Source organism: Mauremys reevesii, linkage group 5, assembly GCF_016161935.1.
Source record: "Mauremys reevesii isolate NIE-2019 linkage group 5, ASM1616193v1, whole genome shotgun sequence".
NCBI lineage: Eukaryota > Metazoa > Chordata > Testudines > Geoemydidae > Mauremys > Mauremys reevesii.
Genome location: NC_052627.1, coordinates 118,633,891 through 118,658,192, shown reverse-complemented (window position 1 = coordinate 118,658,192; position 24,302 = coordinate 118,633,891). Strand labels below are relative to the sequence as shown.

General features: G+C 41.4%; 1 protein-coding gene across 3 annotated transcripts in view; it reads left to right on the top strand.

Moving 5' to 3' along the window:
* The window catches only part of MSANTD1 (Myb/SANT DNA binding domain containing 1), a 70,713-nt gene that overhangs the window by 35,247 nt on the left and 11,164 nt on the right, over window positions 1-24,302 (top strand). For 2 of the 3 annotated variants that reach the window (XM_039540917.1, XM_039540918.1), the window contains 2 exons: window positions 1,435-1,699; window positions 14,189-14,473. In XM_039540917.1, the coding sequence (XP_039396851.1) occupies window positions 1,446-1,699; window positions 14,189-14,473 (539 nt within the window). In that variant the 5' untranslated portion in view covers window positions 1,435-1,445. Of the gene's footprint in view, window positions 1-1,273; window positions 1,318-1,434; window positions 1,700-14,188; window positions 14,474-24,302 lie in introns of those variants that run through there. The other variant, XM_039540916.1, reaches the window with a different exon arrangement.

Below are 24,302 nucleotides of genomic sequence, written 5' to 3'. Positions count from 1 at the left end.
GCATTAAGGATTGAGGTACAGAACATTTCCTGGGGATTAAGGACTGGCTGGGTGAGCCTCAGGCCATTAACCCCCGCCTGTCATTAATCTCCAGGAAATACCCTGCAGTGAGGTCGTTATTGCTGTTATATGCTGAAACTGAAAACAAACAATGGTGTGTGTTTTTATACAAGATGCTGTTTAATTTGGAATGTAGCGAATTAATGCCTTGTGCATTAGCTAGTCATATTGCTAGAATTGATCGATTCCATGCATCTTACTCTTTTATGATAAACATTATGGGGTTGCATGGGTGTAAGAAAGGGCAGAATTTGACCCATAGTGTGTGTTATACAATTTAGTATGATGAATCAATGAAATCAATGGTGTTTCACTGGTGCAAATGTGAACAGAATTTAGCTCTGTACATAGAAAACTACCATAAAATGCTTACTTCATAACAAAGCAATTTATTTACAGTTCTAAGCATCTTGCAGCCTTTTTTTTTTAAACTCAATGAATAATCCTTTTAGGTTCTCCATAAAGCGAGTGAAATGCCTCTGCTACAGTCCTGAGGCAGCACACAGGCTGCATAAAATAGCATAAATAGCATCTAAATTACTTGGAATACAAAATACACATACAGTTATAGATACTTACAAAAGGCAAATTCATATTGACAGGACTACAATATGTGCTTAGCAGCAGGAAAGCATCTTAGGAAAAAAAGTGGCTTTATATATAATATATATATATATAAACGTGTGTGTAAGTAATAAACACTGAAAAGCTATTTTTGTGTTTTCCTAAAGAACAATGCAGGCACTTTTTAAAGCTGCATTTATTGTTTTGTAGATATACAGATATATTTTCATAAAGGTGTGTGAAGCTTTTTACAAAAAATCTGTGTAAAAAGTGCTGTGTGTGTGTGTGTACATGGCCTCAGTCCTTGCAACCTCCTAGAGAGTCTGTCAAGGCACAACTTAAAAGCTCATTCAGGCAACCAGGACCCCCTGCTAGCAGATTGTCTGCCTAAAAGGTAAGAGAAAGCTAAAAAGAAGTAGAAACTTAAAAGTAGCTTCTCAAAGACTGCATAGATCTTTTTTTGTTAAACCTAAAGTGTTTAAAAGCTTTAATATTGATGGCCTGTCAACTTTGTCCTGATTCTTTGGCTTTCAGTTAAAAGGTTTTTGTTGTTGTAGCTTATGCAGTTGCTCTGTTGCTATGGAAACGTGACATCAAAATGACGTTTCTCTGTTTAAAAGCTTTTAACTAAATTCCTGCCTGTCAGATGTAGGCCCCATTTTGTGCACTCAAGCTTCAAGCTGTTGCAAAAAGGTTTCATATGTTCTGTTGTCATTCAAATTCTTTATCCACATATGCATGTCTTGCACTACAAAAACCTAAACTAAAAACTCAATCTATATTAAGTGTCCTCTTTTAAAACCCTTTTAGGTCAATCAGCAATGGCTGCAGCAGAAATTCCCAGTTACATTGTTTCTTCTCAGACTGAGAAACACAGAAGGGCCAGAAACTGGACTGATGCAGAAATGAGAGGTTTAATGCTGGTTTGGGAAGAATTTTTTGATGAACTGAAACAAACTAAAAGGAATGCCAAAGTTTATGAGAAAATGGCTAACAAACTCTTTGAAATGACTGGAGAAATTCGCCACGGAGAGGAAATAAAGATAAAAATTACAAATATGACATTCCAGTACAGGTAAGCTTCAGTTAATTCTTTTTATTTTGAGAGATTTTAGCAGGGACGATGCAGAGTTATTTGCCTTTCAGAAAAAGTCTCATACAGGAAATCTATAGATAAAAGGTTAAAGATTGTTCATATCGCTTTTAAAAATCTCTCCTGCCATTACTATTATATCTTTATTATTTTCCCTCTCATTTATTTTCAAACTCTGTCACAAGTTTGTTTCTTTATAGTTAACTAATGGTGCTATGAAATATTGGAATGAAAATGTATTTGGTGTTAAAACAGATTTTCTTGTTTAGAGGACTGATAATGTTAGCTTGTCAGCAGTTCCTGGCAGTTAAACTGCTGCAGTTTGAAGTGGCCAGTTAGAATCAGTTACAAGTAAAAGTTCAAATACAAAATAATTTATTTAGGAATGAAGTTCCCAATTTTTGGCATTGCAAGTTGAAGGGTAATACTTCACAGGGCCAAAAATAATTGGATGTCTTATTACTGAGTGACACACATTGCTATAAGCAGCTCTAGCGAAACAACTATTATATCTGCAGAGAGAGAATCAATGTCCTCTGTAAATACTGCTCTAAGAGAGTGGGGGAAGGGGGAAGAGGTGTCTAGAACATGATAAAGATGAGGCAATGTCAGTCATGAGGGAAAGTTGGCTTGAAAGATTGAGACATTCACACATTTGTTGTTTAGAAAAAATTAGATCTTAGCAGAAATATTTGCATATATCTGCTTTAAAAAAAAATCTTATCGCTGAGAGATACAATCTGCCACATACTGGAAATCCTGAGTGGTCATTTAGTTATGTGTTTGTGATGCAAGAAAATCAGATCTGTGATTCTTTTTCTTCATCTCCATGCAAAGCTAGTATTAATAATAAAAGAGGTTATTACTGCAGCAGATCATGTTAAAATTGCTTGCTTGTTTTGGGGTGGGAGGCACACTTGCTGTATTTCATGCAGACATCACTCAAATAGAAAACTAGGGTGAATGCTGTAAGCCCCTTTAACTTTGAATTTTCCCTTTCTCAGTTTGTCAAACCCATTAATATTGTCTTTAAGGTATTTTCTGTAATACCAAAGCTGGTATTTTATACTCAGCACTTAACATCTTCAAAGTGCTTTACAAACATCTACTTAATCCTCACAACACCTCTCTGAGGAAGGTAAGAAAGTATTATCCCTCACCATTTTACAGATAGGGAGAGTGGAACCGAGGTAATTATTTCCCCAAGGTTACAAAGCAAGTCACCCTCAAACCCAGAATTAGAACTCAGTAGTTCTTGACTACCAGGCCTTTGCTTAGTTCACTAAATCATGAAGCCTCTCTGCTAACAAATTCATCCCATTGTACCTAGGTTTTACAGGTGTCCAGAAATACTCCATGGTATTTCGAGTACTGTAATGGCTATGTGCAGTGGTTGTTTCTGTAAGCCTTTGTTCTGAATTTTCTTTCTGTTATTATCAATCACACAGTCTCAATTTTTTTTAATTAATATTTTCTGTTAAGCAGCATTGGGAGGGGAGGGAGTAAAACATATAAACTATAGAGGAAAATTTACTTTTTCATTCCTGTATGTTTTCATTAACTTCCAGAAGCACTTTCAATGCATGCTGCCATGTTGTGAGGTGTATCAAAATGCACTGAGCTGCAATGCTCATTAAGATGCCAACTTTGGGGAGCTTGAAGACTTCCCTGTGTTGGCATGTTACTGTTTTAATATATTATGGAGTCAGAAATACACTTATAAATGTCAGATTTTTTTTGTTGTATAATGGAGACTTAATTTCCTAATATTATTTGAAGACAATGTAATGTAAAGTAAACAGACAAGCAAAAGAGATTACTCCCAATTTGTTGTGTTTTCTAATTATTTTTCATTAATATGTGGAGATGGGAAACATTACAGTGGACCTACTGGCTACCACTCTGCTGTCTGCTTTGCTTTTGGACACCTGAGTTTCAATTCATGTTATGGGTGTCTGGAGGATACTTGGAGATCACGTCATGCATCACGTTTCGGTGCACTGTGGTGTGAACTGAAATGGAGGGCACGGAAAGTGTGAAAAATGCTCTGTATTCAGATAGTATTTTGTAACAAGTATATAGAGTTGTTAAAATTGATCTACAAGTATTTAGCAAAAATAGCAGGATAACCAGGTCATTTAGCATCTTAATTATTATTATTTCACTCCACCATCCCAGTCACAAATTGCAGACTTTTATTTCATGAAATATCTGTCTATCATCTGTCTGTGGTATTACTAGGGTGCTTATCACCATAATAATAGTTTGCCAGTGATGTTATCATCAAAAGGAATCAGGTTAGAGCATGGAGCTAGAAAATGCTGCTGTTTATCCACATATTACAAATTCAGAAAGAAAAATATTACTCCCTCCCCAAAAAACCAAACCAAAACAACTCTACAATGTAAAAAGGCAGCCACTTACCTGAGCACCTCTGCTGGTTCTACGATAAAGGCATATTTAATGGTGAATGTGATGTTGCGGGTGCACTGCGTGCTGGGACATCTCATGGTGCGGGTAATGGTGACTTGCAGCTTCACGGATCTAAAATGGAAAATAGGTAAATTTGTACTTAATAATCCTCTTACATATTTATCATAATGCCTTTCAACCTGAAGGATTCCATAGCACTTTATGGCTGACCCTGCAAATGTTGCTACTGAATGTAGTACTCATGGTTCTCAATGGAAGTCTTTGTTCATTATGCAGCAGCGGTCTAAAAAGCAGACAAAATGCTAGAATGCATAAGGAGTAGGTTTTAAAAATAATACTACAATATAATAATTTTGTTATATAAATCAATGGTAAGCCCTTCCCTTGAAAAGAATTCCAGATGGGGAAATACTGAAAAGTTTGTGACTTTTTAGTTTAAAGAGGAGACAAATCAATAAAAGGCAACATGACAGAGGCATGCAAAGTAACAAATGGTATAGAGAACGTAAACCATGTGCTCCTCTTTCCTCTTTCCCTATAATAACAAAGTTATTCAATAAAATTTAAAACCAATTAAAGAAAATACTTTTTACAAAACACATAATTGGCAGGTGGAACTCATTGCAACTAGATATCATTGAGACCAAGAGCTAAGTAGTATTTTTTTTTTTTAAAGATTAGACATTTTGTAAGGATAATGAGAACACTGGTCATTTAAATTAGATATAATTTAAAAAACATATAAAGTATATAAATATTCATGCACCATGAATTGTCTGGGGCTAGGAAGAAACTTTCCCTATGAGCAGTCTATTCCACAATTGTCCAGTAAGAGGTTTCTTGCATCTTCTGGTGAAGCATTTAGTATTGGTCACTGTCAGAAATAGGAGATTGGAATAGATGGTCTGATCTGGTAGGCAGTTTATGTGGTATTATGAATAGTCCCAGTGACTTCATGGTAATAAGCACCTTGCCTAAAATAAACGTTTGCCTGTCTGCAATACATAAAGGAATCACTTCATTCACCACAGCAACCAAAGGCCTAACCTACATGAAAAATTTAGTGCAGATGCAGCTGGGCAAAATCCTACTATAAGAAAAAGTGCAATGGAAACTTAAGTATCTAGTTAGGGCAGATAGGACTCTGGTTTTTAATGTTCTGTGTGAAAGGCATCTGTGCAGTAAACTGCATGTGCTCCCATTTATCTATCTTGGTAGGTGAAGGGCTGAGGCCTGGTCTACACTAGACATTTAAACCGAATTTAGCAGCGTTAAACCAATTTAACCCTGCACCCGTCCACACAATGAGGCCCTTTATATCGATATAAAGGGCTCTTTAAACCGGTTTCTGTACTCCTCCCCGACGAGAGGAGTAGCGCTGAAATCGGTATTGTCATGTCGGATTAGGGTTAGTGTGGCTGCAAATTGACGGTATTGGCCTCCGGGAGCTATCCCACAGTGCACCATTGTGACCGCTCTGGAAAGCCATCTGAACTCGGATGCACTGGCCAGGTAGACAGGAAAAGCCCCGCAAACTTTTGAATTTCATTTCCTGTTTGCCCAGCGTGGAGCTTTGATCAGCACAGGTGGCGATGCAGTCCCAAATCCAAAAAGAGCTCCAGCATGGACCGTACGGAAGATACTGGATCTGATCGCTGTATGGGGAGACAAATCTGTTGTATCAGAGCTCCGTTACAGAAGACGAAATGACAAAGCATTTGAAAAAATCTCCAGGCTATGATAGACAGAGGCCACAGCAGGGACTCAGCACAGTGCTGTGTGAGAAGCGTAACGGAAAGCCAAAGAATCAAATGGACGCTCATGGAGGGAGGGAGGGGGGACTGAGGACTCCAGCTATCCCACAGTCCCCGCAGTCTCCAAAAAGCATTTGCATTCTTGGCTGGGCTCCAAGTGCCTGAAGGGTCAAAAACATTTTCCCGGGTGTTTCAGGGTGTATGTCGTCAATTTACACCCTTCCCCCCCGAAAGAAAAGGGAAAAAATCGTTTCTCGCCTTTTTTCAGTGTCACCCTATGTCTACTGCATGCTGCTGGTAGACGGGGTGCTGGAGCGGTAAACAGCAGCATCCTCTCCTCTCCCCTCCCCGGTGGCAGACGGTACAGTGCAGGACTGGTATCCGTCCTCGTCGTCAGCCTCATCATCAGCTCGGTGAGGTCGGCCAGGGGCACCTGGGTAAAAATAGGAATGACTCCTGGTCATTCCCAGCAGATGGTACAGAATGGATGGTAACCGTCCTCATCATAGCAACTGGGGGCTGAGCTCTATCAGCCCCCCCTCCCTGTCATGTCTAAAGAAAAGATTCTGTACTGCCTGGACTATGGTAGCAGCGGAAGGCTGGTCTCCTCTCCCCCCCTACCCTTTAATGTCCTGCTTGGACTATCACAGCAGCTGGAGGCTTCCTCCCTCTCATTTTATCTCACTAAAAAGTCTGTGTTTTTTATTCCTGCATTCTTTATTACTTCATCACACAAATGGGGGGACACTGCCACGGTAGCCCAGGAGGGTTGCGGGAGGAGGGAAGCAACGGGTGGGGTTGTTGCAGGGGCACCCCCTAGAATGGCATGCAGCTCATTTCTGCGGGATCTCTGGGGCTCTGACACGGAGCGGCTGTGCTCCCAGGGAGTCATTCCCATTTTTGCCTATGCGCCCCTGGCCGATCTCTGCGAGGCCAGCCAGAAGCACCCATGATAGCAGCAGATGGTACAGAACGACTGATAACCGTCATCTCATCGCCAATTTACAATGGCAGACGGTGCAATATGACTGGTAACCATCTATGCTATCTTGCAAAGGCAAATGAATGCTGCTGTGTAGCAGTGCAGTACCGCATCTGTCAGCAGCATCCAGTACTCATATGGTGACAGTGACAAAAGGCAAAATGGGCTCCATGATTGCCATGCTATGGCGTCTGCCAGGGCAATCCAGGAAAAAAGGGTGCCAAATGATTGTCTGCCGTTGCTTTCCCGGAGGAAGGATTGAGTGACGACATTTACCCAGAATCACCCGCGACACTGTTTTTGCATTGGGATCTCAACCCAGAATTCCAATGAGCAGGGGAGACTGCGGGAACTATGGGATAGCTACGGGATAGCTACCCACAGTGCAATGCTCTGGAAATCGACACTAGCCTTGGTACATGGACACACACCGCCGAATTAATGTGCTTAGTGTGGCCGCGTGCACTCAACTTTATACAATCTGTTTTACAAAACCGGTTTATGTAAAATCGGAATAATCCCATAGTGTAGACATACCCTGAGTCAAGCGTGCTGGGATTGAAAATTAAGGTTTCTGATAGATGAGTATCAAAAGTTCTGCTTACATTACTAAGTCATCTCCTGCAGTTTAGAATCGCTTAGAATATGTCCTGAAGTTCTTTCTACTGTGTTGGGTACTTGGGCATTCAGCACCCACAAACCTACAATTAGTCCTTCTAAAAGAAAATACATTTCTAGCACCACTAATATATTGACCTTAATGTGTGCCAATGCATAGTATTAGAGAGACAAGGGTTTGTGAGGTAATATCTTTTGTTGGACCAACTTCTGTTGGTGAAAGAGACAAGCTTTAGAGCTATTATTATTATTTTACTATTGATATAATGATTATAGCATATGCACACTAAACAATATGATAGTTCTGACTAATTCCTTTTGATGCTTTAAAAATAAAGGCTGTGTGAATGCAAATTAATAATTTTTTTGAAACCAGCTCCTCTCTCCTTCCCCCCAAAATTTGTGGAAACAAGATGCAACTGTTACATTTTAATTTGAATTGCAGTCAATTAATGTTAATCAATGGTAAAGTTGAATCAGTCTCATTATCTGAATTATAGGTTATTTTTTTAAATTTTCATGTGTACATGATAGCAATTAAATGTAGTACCTTGTGTAATTCTTCACCATATTCCATGATATTAAATGACTGGAATCTTTGACCTTTGCTGCAGCAAATGACCAAAGATAAGTTCAGCCAAATTACTGCAGAAAGTTAAATTTGAATATTTTACCAGCTTTCTCTTCAGTTTCAATAATTCATAGCAGACTCACAATTTAAGTATTGTGCTTTCCTACATGTTTCTCTCCCGTGTCATTGATTTGTGCACGAACAGTGTTATTTATTATTTATTTTGAAAGCTTTTTTCAAAAACCCCAGGAGATGAAGCTTGTTTCCATTCCTCCAGGCTAGTAGTAATATCAAACAAATACAATAATAATAATAATAATTAATAAGTTAATAATACCCCCACAACCCAGCAATAGTGTGTTGAACAGAGAGAGTAAAAAAATGAAGTTATAGATTATATGCATTTGTTCTAAGTGGTCATGGTCTTTAAAAACTCGCTCTAAAATTTAATGTTTTCATAATTTTATTTTAAAACTCATGAAATTGCTGGATTAATTGATATAGAGAATACAGTCCTAGTTATCCACAAAACAGGCAATATAAGTTCAATTTGCTCCACCAATGTGCCTCAACCCAGATGACAGAAGGTCCTGGAAAGTGGTTAATTAGATCTCAGTGCTCATTCAGTTGTTGATTCTTCTGTAATAACATGGCCAACAAGATTGCCAGTTGTGGTGGTAATGTTTTTTTGCACCTTGAATTTCTGTCCACTGGGAACTGGACTGAGATCACTAACTCATTTGAGATCATTTTCAGTGACTTCTGATCTGGGCTGGATTTAAACTAGTGTCTTAGAGATGAAAAATCTGTATCTTATTAAATAGTTTGAGCCTATTTAATTTATATAAGTGTAAGCGGGGGAATGGTCCTGCCCTTGTGGGGAACTTTCCTGGCTTCTGCACTACCTCTGTGGAATCGGATAGTGAAAGGATCTGAGGCCTCACTCCAGCTCCCTTTACCCAAATGCCTGCCTGACCTTGAAGACTCCTCTTCCACTCTTCCATGTGGCAGAGTCCTTGTAACCCTGATAAGGTGGTCCCAGGATTCCTGGGAGGCTTAAGCCCCAGTCTTGTCATAGCCACTTAGGACAGAGGCTAGGGTGTCCCCAGTCCAGAGTACTCTCTCCACAATGGCCACTACCCTGGCCCACTGAGCACTACATTAAGTTCAAACCAAATGCAATTTATTAAAGAGCAAGACAGTAATAAAAATAAGGAAAAAATTAGACAGGTTAAAGGAAACAAGTAATCCTGCCCTGTTGGCATGGGGAAACCACAAACAGCAGTCTCTGGGATATGAGGGAAGTTCATAGTCTATTCTTCACATCTCCCAGGCCTCCTTCTCAAGCACTGGCTGTGCTGCGGTGACACTGTGGGTCAGACACCTGCTCTGGCAGTTGCCACATGCCCTCAGGCTCTAGCTGGCAGGAACCCTTCTCCCCAGCATCAGCCCTCCCAACGGGGTCATGGTCCCCCTCCAAGTAGAGCCTGAAAGACCTCTTGTTTGACGATATCTCCTTGCACTGGGCCCTCTGCCTAGGGTCCCCCCTCACTCTTCCCAGCTGCTCACCGCACTTGGCTCTGGTGTTACTTGTGGCACAAAGGGCGTTCACTCCTCCGCTCTGGGCCCACAGCTCCCCACTGTAACTGTCAGCACGGCTGGTCTGCGCTGCCCCAGCTGTGGACTGCTCTGGCTCTGTGCTGCTGCATTAATTTTTGCTTATTGCCCGTGACCTGTCCGTGATTTTTACTAAAAAATATCCATGACAAAATCTGAGCCTTATTCATGGGTCCTATCACCCCTCTACTGCCTCTGGGTTAGACTAAGTAGGTACGTGATAACACACTATACTAGCATTACTCTGGTCCTGTCCATTTCTAAAGAATTTAATATTTCATTTAAAAGAATCTTGCGTTTAGTTGCAAAGAAAACCCTCCAATGACTTGATCATATGTTGACTCACTAAGTTGGGAGATAGTAGCAGTGAGCTTAATTCGTCCCTGCTGTTGATTTCAATTGAGCTACATTAGGGATAAATGTGGTCTGATAGAGGTTAGAGGCCTCAGCTGTCCCACTCTTCTACTTAGACTCCACTTCCAATCTCAGCAAAAGATTCTAAAATGAGAGGAGTTAACTCTGAAACCAGTGATGACCATTTAATACTAACATTCTTAGTTATTTTACTGTTGATCATTTTATCAGAAAGCTTTTGTGGAGCAGAGTTAGAACATAAGAACAACCATATTGAGTCAGACCAAAGGTCCATCTAGCCTAGTATCCTGTCTTCCAACAGTGGCCAATGCCAGGTGCCCCAGAGGGAATGAACAGAACAGGTAATCATCAAGTGATCCATCCCCTGTCGCCCATTCCCAGCTTCTGGCAAAATCATAATAATGGACAACTGTGATACAGGGGGAGTAATTTGAGTGCTGTTGAGGAGACAAAGAGTTGGAATAAAACGCTATTGTTGTACACAATGCGACCTTTGTTTGCCTCTATAGGCCATGTTCCCACTTCTTTTCCGTGGTTCTGGACTCCCCCTCCCTATCTTTTTCTCTCCCCTCAGTATCATCCCTTTGTCTTTCTCCACCCCAGAGTCCAGACTCCATCAGCTTCACTGCTGCCCCTTTTAAGTAAGCAGAGTGCTCCGGCCCAGTTTGCAGTGGGGATCAATATTCCCAGTCTGTTGCTGAAGTAAGCAGCAATGGCAGCAAGACATCCACACACTGCATTTAGAGTGAGAGGCGTGTTCGGACACCTATTTAGTTCTGAATAATAGCATCCTCTAGCAGCGGATGGACAAATCTGTGAATATTTCTTCAAAAGTGTGATAGTACTACATAAAGGGAGGGCCATGGTACACAGCTGAACTTAAGCATAAAGAATAAAATCCTGACATATTTACTCAAGCAAAACTCCTGCTCCCTTTAATGGGAATTTTGCTGGAGTAAGGATGTGAGATTTAGGTCAAAATCATAATAATGGATGACTCTGATACAGGAGAAGTAATTTAAGTACTGTTGTAGAGACAAAGAGCCTGATGACATCTGAAAGCAGAGCAGTAGTTGTCAAAGAATCTGAATCAGAACAGAATAGTCCTGCCCTTAAACATCTCTACTCAATCAGAAAGAGCCCAGTGTTCCTAATTTAGACTTGGAAGTTCAATACACAGCAGCTCCCACTGAAAACCCACATTTTAATTATCATTATAGTCTTTATTTAGTGTTAAGATTGTAGTTTATTGATAATACAATTTGAGATGTTCTGCATTAAAACAATAAAATCTGAGGACATTAGGTCTTGCCAATACTGTAACTTACATGGGGAAACCCTTGTGAAGTATATAGAGGTGTACAGTGTGTACCTAGCAATGTATGGCAATAAAAGAAAAATACTTTTATTGCAAAGAATTTGAACAACTAAACAAAAAAGTATTTGGTATTAAGTTGATAATTTATGGTCTATCCTATAGCTAGATATTGTGTAACAAAGAAGCCATGCTATAACATTGTGTCGATGATATGATCTGATTGTGAAATCACAGCAACAGTTTTGACTGCATAGAGAGAATAGGAATACAGACTGTACTGTGTAAGCTTTGCTATGCATTGCTATAATATGCAGCTCACCTGTAGCTGGAAAAGCTCATCAGACCTTGAAAGTTCAGAGAAGAACACTAACTACTTAAAAACCCAAACAAACTAATTTGTTGTTCTTAACTAAGTTCCCTCCCACCAGTAGTTGTCACTTCATCCTAGTCTGCTAGCCACATGGCTGGACCATTGGAAAGGAAGAACTTCAGTTTTTCCACACTCACATCTCTATTTGTCACCATTGTTATCATGTTGTTAAAGTTTTATTTTCCTCTAATGGTCCTAGTGGCAGCTGAAGCAGTGGGTGTTATATCTTTCTACCAGCAGATGGACCCAGCAAAAAGTGTGTTGTGGTATTCCCCAAGAAAAGGACTGTACCGGCTATCCAAGCCCAGTACTTTTCCTGTTTCCAGATGGTGGAAATCTCTTTCTGTTTGGCAGAACCAGCCTGGAATTCAATTAAAAATATACAAAAACAGCATTTTAAAATTGTTTTTATTAGTTAAATTAAACAACTTTAAATGTACTGGAAACATATTTTTCAGGTTGGTCTGAAGCAAACAGGATGAAATTCAATAAGGACAAATGCAAGAAGGAACAATCAATTGCACATATACAAAATGGGAAATGACTGCCTAGGGAGGAGTACTGCGGAAAGGTATTGGGGGGTCATAGTGGATCACAAGCTACATATGAGTCAACAGTGTAACACTGTTGTAAAAAAAAAAAAATAAGCAAACATCATTCTGGGATTTGTTAGCAGGAGTGTTGTAAGCAAAACAAAAGAAGTAATTCTTCCGCTCTACTCCACGCTAGTGGAGTTTCCAAAAGTGCGTAAGTAGGGTAGGTGCCTGATTCCCATTGAAATCAATGGGAATTAAAGAAATAATCAACATAGGCATTTTTGAAAAACCCTTTAGACAGCTGCATCTTTATCTGCATCTTTAGGTGCCTAAATCTGAAAATCTGGCCTCACATCCTTCATATTTTTAGAATTAGTAGATCTTTTCTTCCACCTGGCTTTTATTAATAGATTGGAAGAGGAAACAAGCTTTTGTGCTTCTTCAACTTCCAATCAGTTTCTCCTTTAAATGAAGGAAATATTCTTTCTCCGATTTCTATCTATCTTAACTGAAACTAAAAATAATTAAAGCAAAAGTTTGTTTGCACAACAGAAACTAAAAGTACATAATTTGGAAAATGTAAATACCAACATTAGGTCTATCATAAACACCTGAGAACAATATGGATACTTAGTAATGCAGCACATGACATTGAGACATATTTTAAAGCTTGATTTTGATCAAAGAAATTAAAGATGTTTCTGCCCTGATTCTGTATATAATTAAAAAATCAGCACCCTTTAATTCATTAAAATTTGAGGCAGGCTCACTGATATTTTTATTTATATAAATGATTTTAATGGATTATAGTGAGTTTAGGCCTTAAGATAGTGTCATAATTTCAAATTTAATTTTAAACAGATTTATTTAAAAAGTCATTTAATTTAGATTCTAAAAATCTGATTTAAATAATATTCAAGTATGTGTGTGTATGTGTGTAATATATATATTAAAGCATTTTTTATATCCACTTTGGGCATTATGATGATCATCATAGCCATTTAGAACTTTCCAGCATTTTCAGATCCTCCTCCTCCAGATTCCCCTGCCACTTTATCTAAGGGAGAATTTTCATTATCTGTTAGAGTAAAGCCTATGACATAGTTGGTCAGTTCTAATTCCATTTACAGAGGGATGGGGTACTCTCACTAGCCCCGTGGTCTCCAACCCTTTTATGCACAAGATCACTTTTTGAATTTAAGTGCAGCCTAGGATCTGCCCCTCTCTGCAGGCACTGCCTCGCAGCTCCCATTGGCTGCAGTTCCCTGTTCCTGGCCAATGGGAGCTGCAGGGGTGGTGCTTGTAGGCAGGAGCAGCGTGCGGAGACCCCTAGCTCTCCTTCCCCCGGGGCCTCAGGGGTGTGCTGGCCACTTCTGGGAGTGGCGTGGGGCCAGGGCAAGCAGGGAGCCTGCCTTAGCCCCACTGCACCGCCAAACTTTTAGTGTCCAGAGAGCATGATCAACTGGCAGAGGCTCCAGGTGACCATTGCATTAGCTCTTATTAAAATATGCTGTTTTAAACCCTGATCAGATTTGTCATTTTGTAAGAGGGAACAACCAGCACTGTTATAACAAGCGTATTCATTATTAATTATTTTAATGGATTCTCTTCATTAGTAGAAGCTGTTATTTTTTAGTACTGGTATTGAACTCAACTTGGGGCAATGTGCACCTTTTCACCACTGGATGAAATCATGAAAATAAACTGATGATCTCACTTGATATCAAAGGCCAAAAACTGCTATCTAATTTTATTCTTATTAAGGATTTTTAGTTTGCCTGTAAAATGATCAGAGTTATCTTTTGTGACTGAAACAGATTTTTGAGATAGAGATTTAAGATCTGTATGAAATGCTTGTTTCTGTGTTATCAGACCTTTCTCTTGTATGCCTTTTCAGGAAATTAAAATGCATGACTGATAGTGAAACCGTCGCACCTGACTGGCCTTATTACAAAACCATTGATAGAATCCTGTCTAAAGTAACAGACCACAGTGATGTGAAAATGCATGAAAGTCAGCAACCAGGCCCTTCTACATCACAGACTGAGGCCTCGCAGTCTCCATCAGCTAAGTCTACACCTCTGTATTTGCCATATAACCAGTTTACGTATGAAGGAAGGGAAGAATGTTTTGAAGATGAACATTCAGAGAGCTCATCAAGCTTACTTTCTTATAAGTTGAGGTGGAATTTTTTATTTTCCTTTCTCATATTTTATACATTAGACTAGTTCCGTTGTGTAATTGGAAAACTCTAGAATGTTTACATTAATCACTCTTGACATTGCTTTTCCTAAGTCACAAGTGAGATGAGTTTGCTGGTCTTTACCTAAACAGCTAGACTAAGGGTTTCGTTTTTGTTTGTTTGTCTACTGGGCACGTCAGCACCACAAAATGCCATGCAATATTGTCAAAATTTAGTATGGGTCCCTCTGCTTATGAGAAGCATAGCATTTCTACCAAGGTAGGAGTGGCCCAGACTAGTACTACAGTACATACGTATAACAATGTAGGAATTATTACATGTTTCTTAGCTGCATTTTGCCTTGCTCTAGCCATTGCTATTACCTTCAGTATGAGTATGAAATTTCAATAGAGTCAACTATTATTAAAGTGTGTGTGTGTGTGTGTGTGAGAGAGTGCGCGTGCTTTAAAAATGCAAATCAAGTATTTGTTCAGACTTGATGAAATTATCAGTTATGCTTCAGTTTTCCAATAAGCATCTTTTAAAGTGCATTGCAGCCACTTTTAAATATAATTAAATAATATGAGGAATGCAAACATGGTTTTCCATTGTTGATAACATTTGAATCCCCTGGACAGCATGATTTCAGCCTAAAGCAGTGTTGTAGACACGACTCACATTTCAGACTTCACTGCTCTCAGTTTTCATCCCAAAAATGTGGTGGAAATAAGAACTGATTGCAGTCTTCTGTCAGAAGAAAATATTGAGTTCATCGTAGAGATCCTTATCATGAGTCTGTGCAATACAAAGGTTTTATGGATAACAGTAAAATTACAAATCAGTCATGCAATCATGAAACTGCTGAACTAGAATAAAAACCACACAAACTAGTCTGGATTAATGGGCTTTCAAGCCCACATTTGAGTAGTTTGAGAGCTGAGGGAGTAGAGCTGAGACTACTTCTTTCAATGAGTTTAGCTGTCCCCAAGCAGCTGATGATTTTAAATGTATTTCCTGTTTGCAAGTATTTACAAAGTAATTTCTGTGAATAACTCTTGGTCTGTAGCCATATATCAATTCACAAGTAATTCTTGTACAATTAGCAGTTCATTGTAAGTATTTGATGTCTGATATTCAAACTTCTTGACTGGATCAGCATAACTCCTAGAATCATGTTTCTTTTTGCAAACTGAAAATTTGATTTCTGCAAATATTCTTTAATAACATAAAATTCACTGTGTCTGCAAACACATCTACCTCTAAACGCAATCACTAGAATATTTGCACACACACACACACACACACACAAAAATAATGTTTAAGGTATTCATCCATCTCACTTGAGGAAAATCTGCATGATGTTTCCACCTTGGACTGCCAGCAGCTAAAAGTGATATTTGTGATAGGTATTACAGCCTTTTGTATCTGGGAATAGAATGACTTTCATTTTGCACTAGAAGTATTTTTGGGTGGGTTATAAGAGCATAATGTAAAAGATGCAGCTATGTGAAAGGGAGTCATGAAAGAAATGACAGGTTTCAGAGTAGCAGCCGTGTTAGTCTGTATCCGCAAAAAAAACAGGAGTACTTGTGGCACCTTTAAAGACTAACAAATTTATTTAAGCATGAGCTTTCGTGAGCTACAGCTCACTTCTTCGGATGCATAGAATGGAACACACAGACAGGGGATATTTATACATACAGAGAACATGAAAAGGTGGCATCCGAAGAAGTGAGCTGTAGCTCACGAAAGCTCATGCTTAAATAAATTTGTTAGTCTTTAAGGTGCCACAAGTACTCCTGTTTTTTTATGAAAGAAATGGTTACTTATTGTAACTATGGTTCTTTGAGATATGATGCCAACATGTATTCCACTTAGGTATGTGCTTGCCCAGCACATTGGAGCAGGATAAATTTGCCTAGCAGTACCCACAGAGGGGCGGCACTTGCATCTTGTGGCCATAACTCCTCCTTTGGCTATGTGATGTAGTGCCGCCCTGCCCCTCCCCCAGTTCCTTCTCACCAAATGCCCAGACACAAGACTCCGATGCAGAGGGGATGGAGGGTGGGTCATGGAATACACATCTGATTCAAAGAACACGTTACAGTAAGTAACAGTTTCTTCTTCTTCAAGTAGATGCAGACGTGTATTCCACTCACAAGAAGTATTCCTCGCCAGGAAATAGCGCTTGTAGTCTACCTAAATAAGGACTGCAGGCCCACAGTTCTAAAGCTTGCATCCGCCCTGGGAGATGTGGTTATGGCGTAATGGTTTATGAATGCATGTATCAATGACCACACAGCAGCCCTGCAAATGTCCAATATGGAAATGTCACTGAGGCATGCTATGAATGTTCCTTGTGCCCTCGTAGAATGAACTCGCATCTGTTGAGGGAGCGTAGCTGAGGCTATTTCATATGAATTTTTGATTCAGGATGTTATCCATTTGGAGATCCTCTTCAAAGAGACCATATGACCCTTCATGTGATCTGAACATGACACAAACAAATGAGGTAAAGCATAAAACGGTTCAGATGTCCAGATAAAAGATGTCAGTCACTGGACATCTAAGGTATGGAGATGCTGCTCCTCCAGAGATGAGTGTGGCTTAAAAGAGAACACAGGTAAATATACCATGTGGTTCAAATGAAACTGAGAGACCACTCTATGATTCACTCACAATTTTTGTCTAGAGTCACCTTGTCTTTGGAAAATTGTGTATAAGGAGGCTCTGCTATAAGAGCCTGCAGCTCTCACACTCTCCTTGCGGAGGTTATCGCTTCCAGGAATGCAGTTTTCTGACACAAAACAGAAAGGGACTAGCCTCCAGGGGCATGAGCAGAGATCCCAATAAGGATGCTAGGACTGAGTTAAGGTTCCCACAGAGTAACCGTCTCTCAGACTGGGTGTATGTAGACAAAGGAGCCCTTTTAAGAATCTTGTTACCATGACATTGGAGAAGACTGATTTTTTTCCCCTGAATGGGAGGATGAAATGCCATTATCGCTGCCAGATGCACTTTCAATGAACTAAACACAAGCCCCAACAACTGAAGGTACAGCAGGTACTCCAAAATGTCCTGGATAGAGGCCAGTATTGGTTGGCTTCTGTTGGCTTAATGACCACACAGCAAATCATTTCCATTTAGCTGGATAGGCTGTCCTAGTGGATGCTTTTCTACTGTTAAGGAGGACCTGTTGGACAGCTGCCAACCACTGCTCTTCCTTCTCATTCAGCCATACAGCAGACACACTGTGAGATGCAGGGAGCTGAGTGCAGGATGCAAGGCATGCGTTGGTTCTGAGTGAGTAAGTTGGGATGGGGAGGAAGTGGTATGGGAGGCTGAATAGAGAGTGTGAAAAGGTCGGAGAACCAGCACTGTCTTGGCCATGCTGGGGTGATGAGAATGAGCATGGCCCGATTGGCCTTGAGCTTGAGGATGACCTGAGGTATGATCAGGATTGGTGGAAAGGCATACAGGAAAGCCAACTGCCAGATGAAGTGGAAAGCATCAGACAGGGAGCCTGTACTTGAGGCCCTCTTAAGAGCAGAACAGATGATGTTTCCTGTTGTCCCTTGTAGCAAACAGGTTGATCATTGGGATGCCCCAAGCAGTGAAGATGACCCAAAGGTCAGTTGTCTTCAGGGACCATTCGTGACTCAGGGAAAAATACCTGCTGAGATGGTCTGTGAGATCATTCTGAACCCCAGGCAATTGAATGGCTATCGGAGAAATGTTCTCCTTGATGCAGAACTGCAACAGCCTGATCGCCTCTAGGCATAGCAACCCAGAGTGTGCTCCCCTTTTGTTTGTTTGTTCACGTAGTACATCGCAGTGGTATTGTCAGTAAGTATGTGAACTACTTGAATCTGTGACATAGTACCAAAAAGCTTGACACACATTATAGATGGTCCAAAGCTACAGCACAGTTTGGATGTATCTGAGGCCTCCTGTTCCAATCACCATCCCTGTACTTTCAGTGACCCCAGGTGCACCCCACAATCTATCAGGGAGGCATTGGTAATAAGTGACTTGGTTGTCGAGAGCAGGACAAAGGGAATGCCTTGGCAAACATTCTCTGGACGCATCCAGAATGGCAGGGAGTCCAGGACCAGTGAAGGAAGACGAACCAGTTAGTTTAGAGGATGAAAAATAGGATGGTAGACTGTCCTGAGCCACATTTGAAGGGGGCAAAGATGCAACCTTGCAAATTGGATCATCTGCAGGAAAGCAGACATGTGGTCCAAGGCCTCAGATACATCCAAACTGTCTTGGAAGGCTAAGACTGCAGACTACAGCAAAGACGGTGAATTCTCTGAAAATGGTTGGTGGGCAAAAATGTTCTAGATGTCATGGACTCTAACAGGGCCCCAATAAGTTCAATTTTTGAGTGTGGGCTAAGGTTGACTTTCTGGTGTTCAGGATTGAGACCCAGATGGTCAAGAAAGCACAGCGTGGTGCCAACATGAGTAAGAACTTTGTCTCTGGATCTGTCTCTCAGTAACCAGTTGTACAGATGTGAATTCCCTTCTTCCTGAGATATGCCATAACAACAACGACCGCACATTCAGTAAAAACCTGGGGGCTGAGGAGAGGCCAAATGGGAGCACTGTGTACTCAAAGTGGTATTCTGCCACAATGAATCAAAAGAACTTTCTGTGGCTCAGCAAAATCATGACATGAAAGTAGTTGTCCTGAAGGTCCAGAGCAGCAAACCAGTCATTCTGAGGCAATGCAGGAAGAACAGTTGACAGAATGACCACTGGGAACCTCCAGGTAGATGATATATTTGTAGAGGCTGTGAAGGTCGAGGATGGGTATTACCCCTCCCTTGTGTTTGGGTATCAGGAGTAGAAGCCGTGACCCCGGTGTTCTGGTGGAACCTCCTCCACTGCTCCCAAAGCCAGCAGAAAATGGACCTGCTCAAGGAACAGTATCCAGGGGGCTTCTGAAGAGGGAGGGGAAGCGGGTGTGGAGAGGAACTGGATGGCATAACCCAATCTGATGGTGCTTAGGAACCAGCTGTCAGTGGTGATCGAGCCCCAAGCATTGTGAAAGTGCGCCAGCTTGTCCCCAGTGGGGCGAGATGAGAAGGGAGGAGCAATGACTGGAACAGTGCTCTAGGCCACGGAGTCAAAATGCATGCTTGAAGGGTGCCGGGGAGAAGTCATGTGGCCTGGCTGAACCCCAAGTCCAACTGATTTCTGATCTCTCTCTCTTTCTGGGGTAGTCTGGTGCCTCGGAGGAGGAAAAGGCTGACCAAATGGGCACTGAGGACAATATTGCTGCTGCTGTGGAAAACAATAGTGGCGCCTCTGCACTCTTTTTTTAATGTGACCGCTCAGTAATCAGGCAGTAGGATTCTGAGATGCTGGGTTGCCATGGAACTGATAGCCCTGTGATAATAAATTCAGAGTGAATTGTAGTGGTAGTGGTGGGGCTGCAAACAGGTCTGAAAAAACAAGGTTGTCTGGGCCAGTGCAGTGTGGTCAAAATCATTGTAGGTTGTTGTTGCTGCGACTGTTGTATCTTGCGTGTTATCATGGGAAAAGGAGGGGATGCAAATAGAAGAGCCTTTGGCCACATGTAGGAGAAGATGTCAATTCTCCTGGCCCAAAGATCTCTGCTCCTGCTATAGAAGTTATTTGTATTGATGTTGGAGCTGGATGCAAAGAAATCCCATATTAGTTTCCAAAAAAAAAGGAATGGACTATGTGGTTGACCTTCCTCTGGTGGAGACATCACACCCCTTGGACTGCTCTTCTGTGGTTGAGGGCAATCTTCCATGGAATTCAGTTTCCCTTTGATATGCATGGTTCGAATGTTTCTCTCGGCCTAACTGAAAAAGGTTATGGTTTCCATTTGTAACAAGCATGACTGTGTGCCCCCTTGTCCATTCATGTATGTCATGGCAGTGGTATTGTCTGTGAATACAAATATGTGTCTGGAGTTTAAAGTGGGAAGGAGTGCCTGAAGGGCTAGAGAAATCACTCGCAGTTCCAAATTATTAATGGTTTAATGAAATTCTGTCCCTGACCACTGACCTTGTACTATATGTTGGGTTCTGTGAACTCCCATCCCCTCAAACTAGTATCCATCATTATGGTGTCCCTCTTTGGATGTAACCATCTGAGGGACCATTTACTGTGGAAGGAAGTTTTACAGAGAGTAGGGGAGCTCAATATGTAGAAGTGTAAACAATTTAAATGAAAATTTGCCCATGAGGGTAGGTATTGCATGAAAACGAGTATAGTACTATGTAGTAGTAAGTCCCTCACGCAGGAGTGAGAGCTGTGAAGGATCTTGTATGTTTGCTCCATAATCCATGCCTGCCTATCTCTGGAGAGGAAAGCCCAGAGTATGGTGTTCAATAAAACCCTTAGGTGTTCTATGGTCCGTGTAGGGATGATCTGGCTTTTCTTCAGATTGATTATAAACCCATGCTGTTGAAAGGTATGTACTATCAACTGAGCATCCCTGACTGACTTCTGTAGGGAAGGGACTCTTACAGAATAACATCAATATGTAGAGATGCCACTATTACCAGCAGGACCCTTGTGAATACTGTGGGGGTGGTGGCATGCCAAAAAGAAGGGCATTGTATGGCATGTGCAGAGTGTACTATGCAAACTGGAGGTACTGTCTGTGGGTTGGAAAGATGGGGGTGAGGAGATATGTGCACATCAAGTTCATGAAGGTTAGGAAATTCCCCTGTGTGGTGGCTGCCAGGGTGGACTAAGCAGTCTCCTTTTGGACTTGTGAGAGTGGATTAACTTGTTGAGTCTTTAAATCTAGAACAGCTTCTTGATTATTGAGAGAGAAGAAATCTGGGGCAGAAGGCCCTTCTGAGTTCTATGGCATAACTCTGGAAATGATGTCTCTCCCAAATCTGTCTGTGGTGGAGGCAAACCAGATGAGAACAAAAAGAGATAGATGGCCTCACAGGGAAAGGTTGTGGAGCCATTGATTATTCTTAAGAGCATTCGTGGAGAAGGTGTGTCAGAGTTTATTGGAGCTGGCTTTCCCCCAACTATACTTAGATAATCTGTTGTGTCTCGAACCATATCTGTATGAAGCTGCATAACCTTGAATGGGCTGCCTAGAGTGAAAAGGGTTAAAAACTCTTCTGAGTTAGTTAGGGGAGCTCAATATGAGGAGAGGAGGAGGAGACACTTTTTTGGGGGTTTGTCCTGTGATTTGGAGCAGATCTTTCTATTGGTTCCCTGACACATTTTCCCTCCAAGGACATGAAAACCGAAACCTATTCTGTGGAAATATCTTCCTTCCATGTCAGTGGCCAATTCCTCCCACTGACATGGACACCCTCTTGCCACTGCATTGGACACCATTGATCAGGCGGAGAACCTGAAAGCATCTGAATATGTTAGAGATTTTCTTTGAGGAGCCCAATCCTTTGGATCTTTTCATTTTTTTGGGAATGTCTGAGAGGACTCAATATAAGCAAGTACTGCTCGGGCAAAAATAGGTGGCTGTTGCTGAGGCACTAAGTGGTACTGTGGCCACTTCATAGCCTCTGCAGACAACTGATTCCACCTTCTGTCAGTAGGAAGCCCTCTTCGGTGGGGAGGACAGTGTCCTTGATGAGAGTTGACAAGACTGCGTCCATTTTAGGTAAAACCACCAAGAACACTTTTTGACTGGTGGAAGTTATAGATTTTTGCTCTTTCTGTCAGACTCTTTGACTTAGCCGGGTTTTCCCATTCCGCTTTTACAGCCTTAAGGTGTAAGGCCAGGATGAGAATGTAAGTCTCAGTTGTAGAATTGACTGGAACTTATTTATGGGTATTTTGACTCTTTGACATCCTCCTCGTCCTCCTTTTTTTTTTATTCTCTTTGGCTGAGTATCAAGGAAGATAACCAATAAGGCAATTGCTTTTCTCAGAATCGACTTATAAAACTGTTCAGGGAAAAAGAGTTCCTGGTGATCCTCTTGGATTTCCTTCACCTCAGATTCTTTATTATCTGCTTTCTGGTCCCTTTTTTCCACCACCTGGACACCAGGGAGAAGGATGGGGAAATGGATGAAGGGTGGCCTGTATGTTTGTCTCCTCCTGTGCCCGTTTCTTCTGTGGGATGAGGGCCCTAAGATGGCTGCTACTGAGGCTCTGCCAAGAGCCTGTTCTAAAATGGCTGCCTGGCTTCAAAATGGCCACATCAACCCCACTGTAAAGGGAGGAAGGGGCAGTGGTAGAATATTGGTTTTGTTGTGACACTGTTGGTTCTTGGGACCCCTGAGGGTCAGAGGGGATGCCGCATGGCCTGTGGCAGAATAAGGGAGGTCCCTGGCTATATGTGATGCCCCTTGCCATGGTGCTTTGTCTGCTGGATGGGTGACTGGACCCCAAGGAGTTACCCTGAGCCAGTTCTGTTGGCTGGAGCTCCTGGATCCTCCATGGTCTGTCCTCCTGGAATGGGACATCTGGTGATGCATCCAGTCTGCATCAGTGGCCATGGAGTGAGCTCCTGGTGGCCAGGGCACTTTTGTCAGTGTTTTGTCTTTCTGGACCCCTTGTCTGTCCACAGCTGCCACCATGCTGTCCTGTTGGGGTGGGCTGGTGGCCTGCTTTCTAATCATGGTATCACCAAGGTTGAGGGTACAAAAGGAACACTTTCCCTTTTAATAAATTTTAATGTATTTTAAAGGTGCTGAGCACAGGGTACTGACCCGGCCCTTTCCCTTCTTTTTTGCTTTTTCATCCATTGCGGGAGCTAATTTGAGAGAAGGAGCTTGGTAAAAAGTTCCCACAAATGCCCAGAGCCCTGTAGAGTAAATTTAAATGACCTTTAAAAAGCTAGTAACCTCAAACTAAAAGAGTGGAGAGCTGAAGGAAAGAGACCCTAGAACAAAAAGGAAAAAGAAGAAAAAATGAATCAGTTATGGACAGTCTACAGAGGCCTGACTCCTAGGCTACTTTACCTTTGGAGGCAGAGAAAATTCTGGAGGGGATCTTCAGTGGGAGGAACTATCCGGAGGGTTCACCCAGCCAATCAAAACATCTGCCTCCGACAGTCTGGGGGACTGAAGAACCCATCCCCTGCAGTGAGAATACTGGTGGCTGTTTTGTATTCACTCCAGTGCCAGTGCAATAGTGGAAGGTTTGTGTAGAAAAGGCCACTCAAAGCAAGATTTCATGATACACTGGTAACTACAGTTTCTACTATTGCTACTACTAGTAGAGCTACACCAGTAGTGAATTTTGTCCATAAAATTTGCAAATGTAGATGCAGTCCTAGGTTATCTGTGGCATGTGGTATAATAGCAGGTTTATAATAGTTCTTGTTCCAACTGATTAGGAAAACGATGCGACAAGTTGCATGAAAGCACTAGCTAAGTTTCATTGTTGTGTGGTCAGGGCAAAAATGGTAAGAAAAGGTTTTGGTTTTCTGAGGTGGATGTTGTCCTGATTTATACAGGCCTCACCACAGGTTTACACTCTGCTGTGGCTGAACAGGAGTTAAACAGTTTGGTCAGCAAGTGTAGAGGTGTTAAAAGCTGTGCTCTAGCTAAGAGACTTAGGTTAAAATGTGTTTTGAACTCACTTCTAAATGATTTGGTTTCATTCTCATTAGTTGGCCAAATAGTGTTAGAATCTGGTTCAGTCAAAAAGAATTTAAGCTGTGCTTACCCAGTTGTTAAACTCCAAGGACCGTGTGCAGTCCAAATTATTCTAACTTCAAAGGGTATGTAACCAGTTAATTACATAGGTAGCTATAAATGTGCTGGATGTCCATATGGCAGTTAATCATGTTTTACTTTTGCCATCAGCCTAGGCTTATAGTCTTCCTGTAACTGTGGCTATTTGACTGT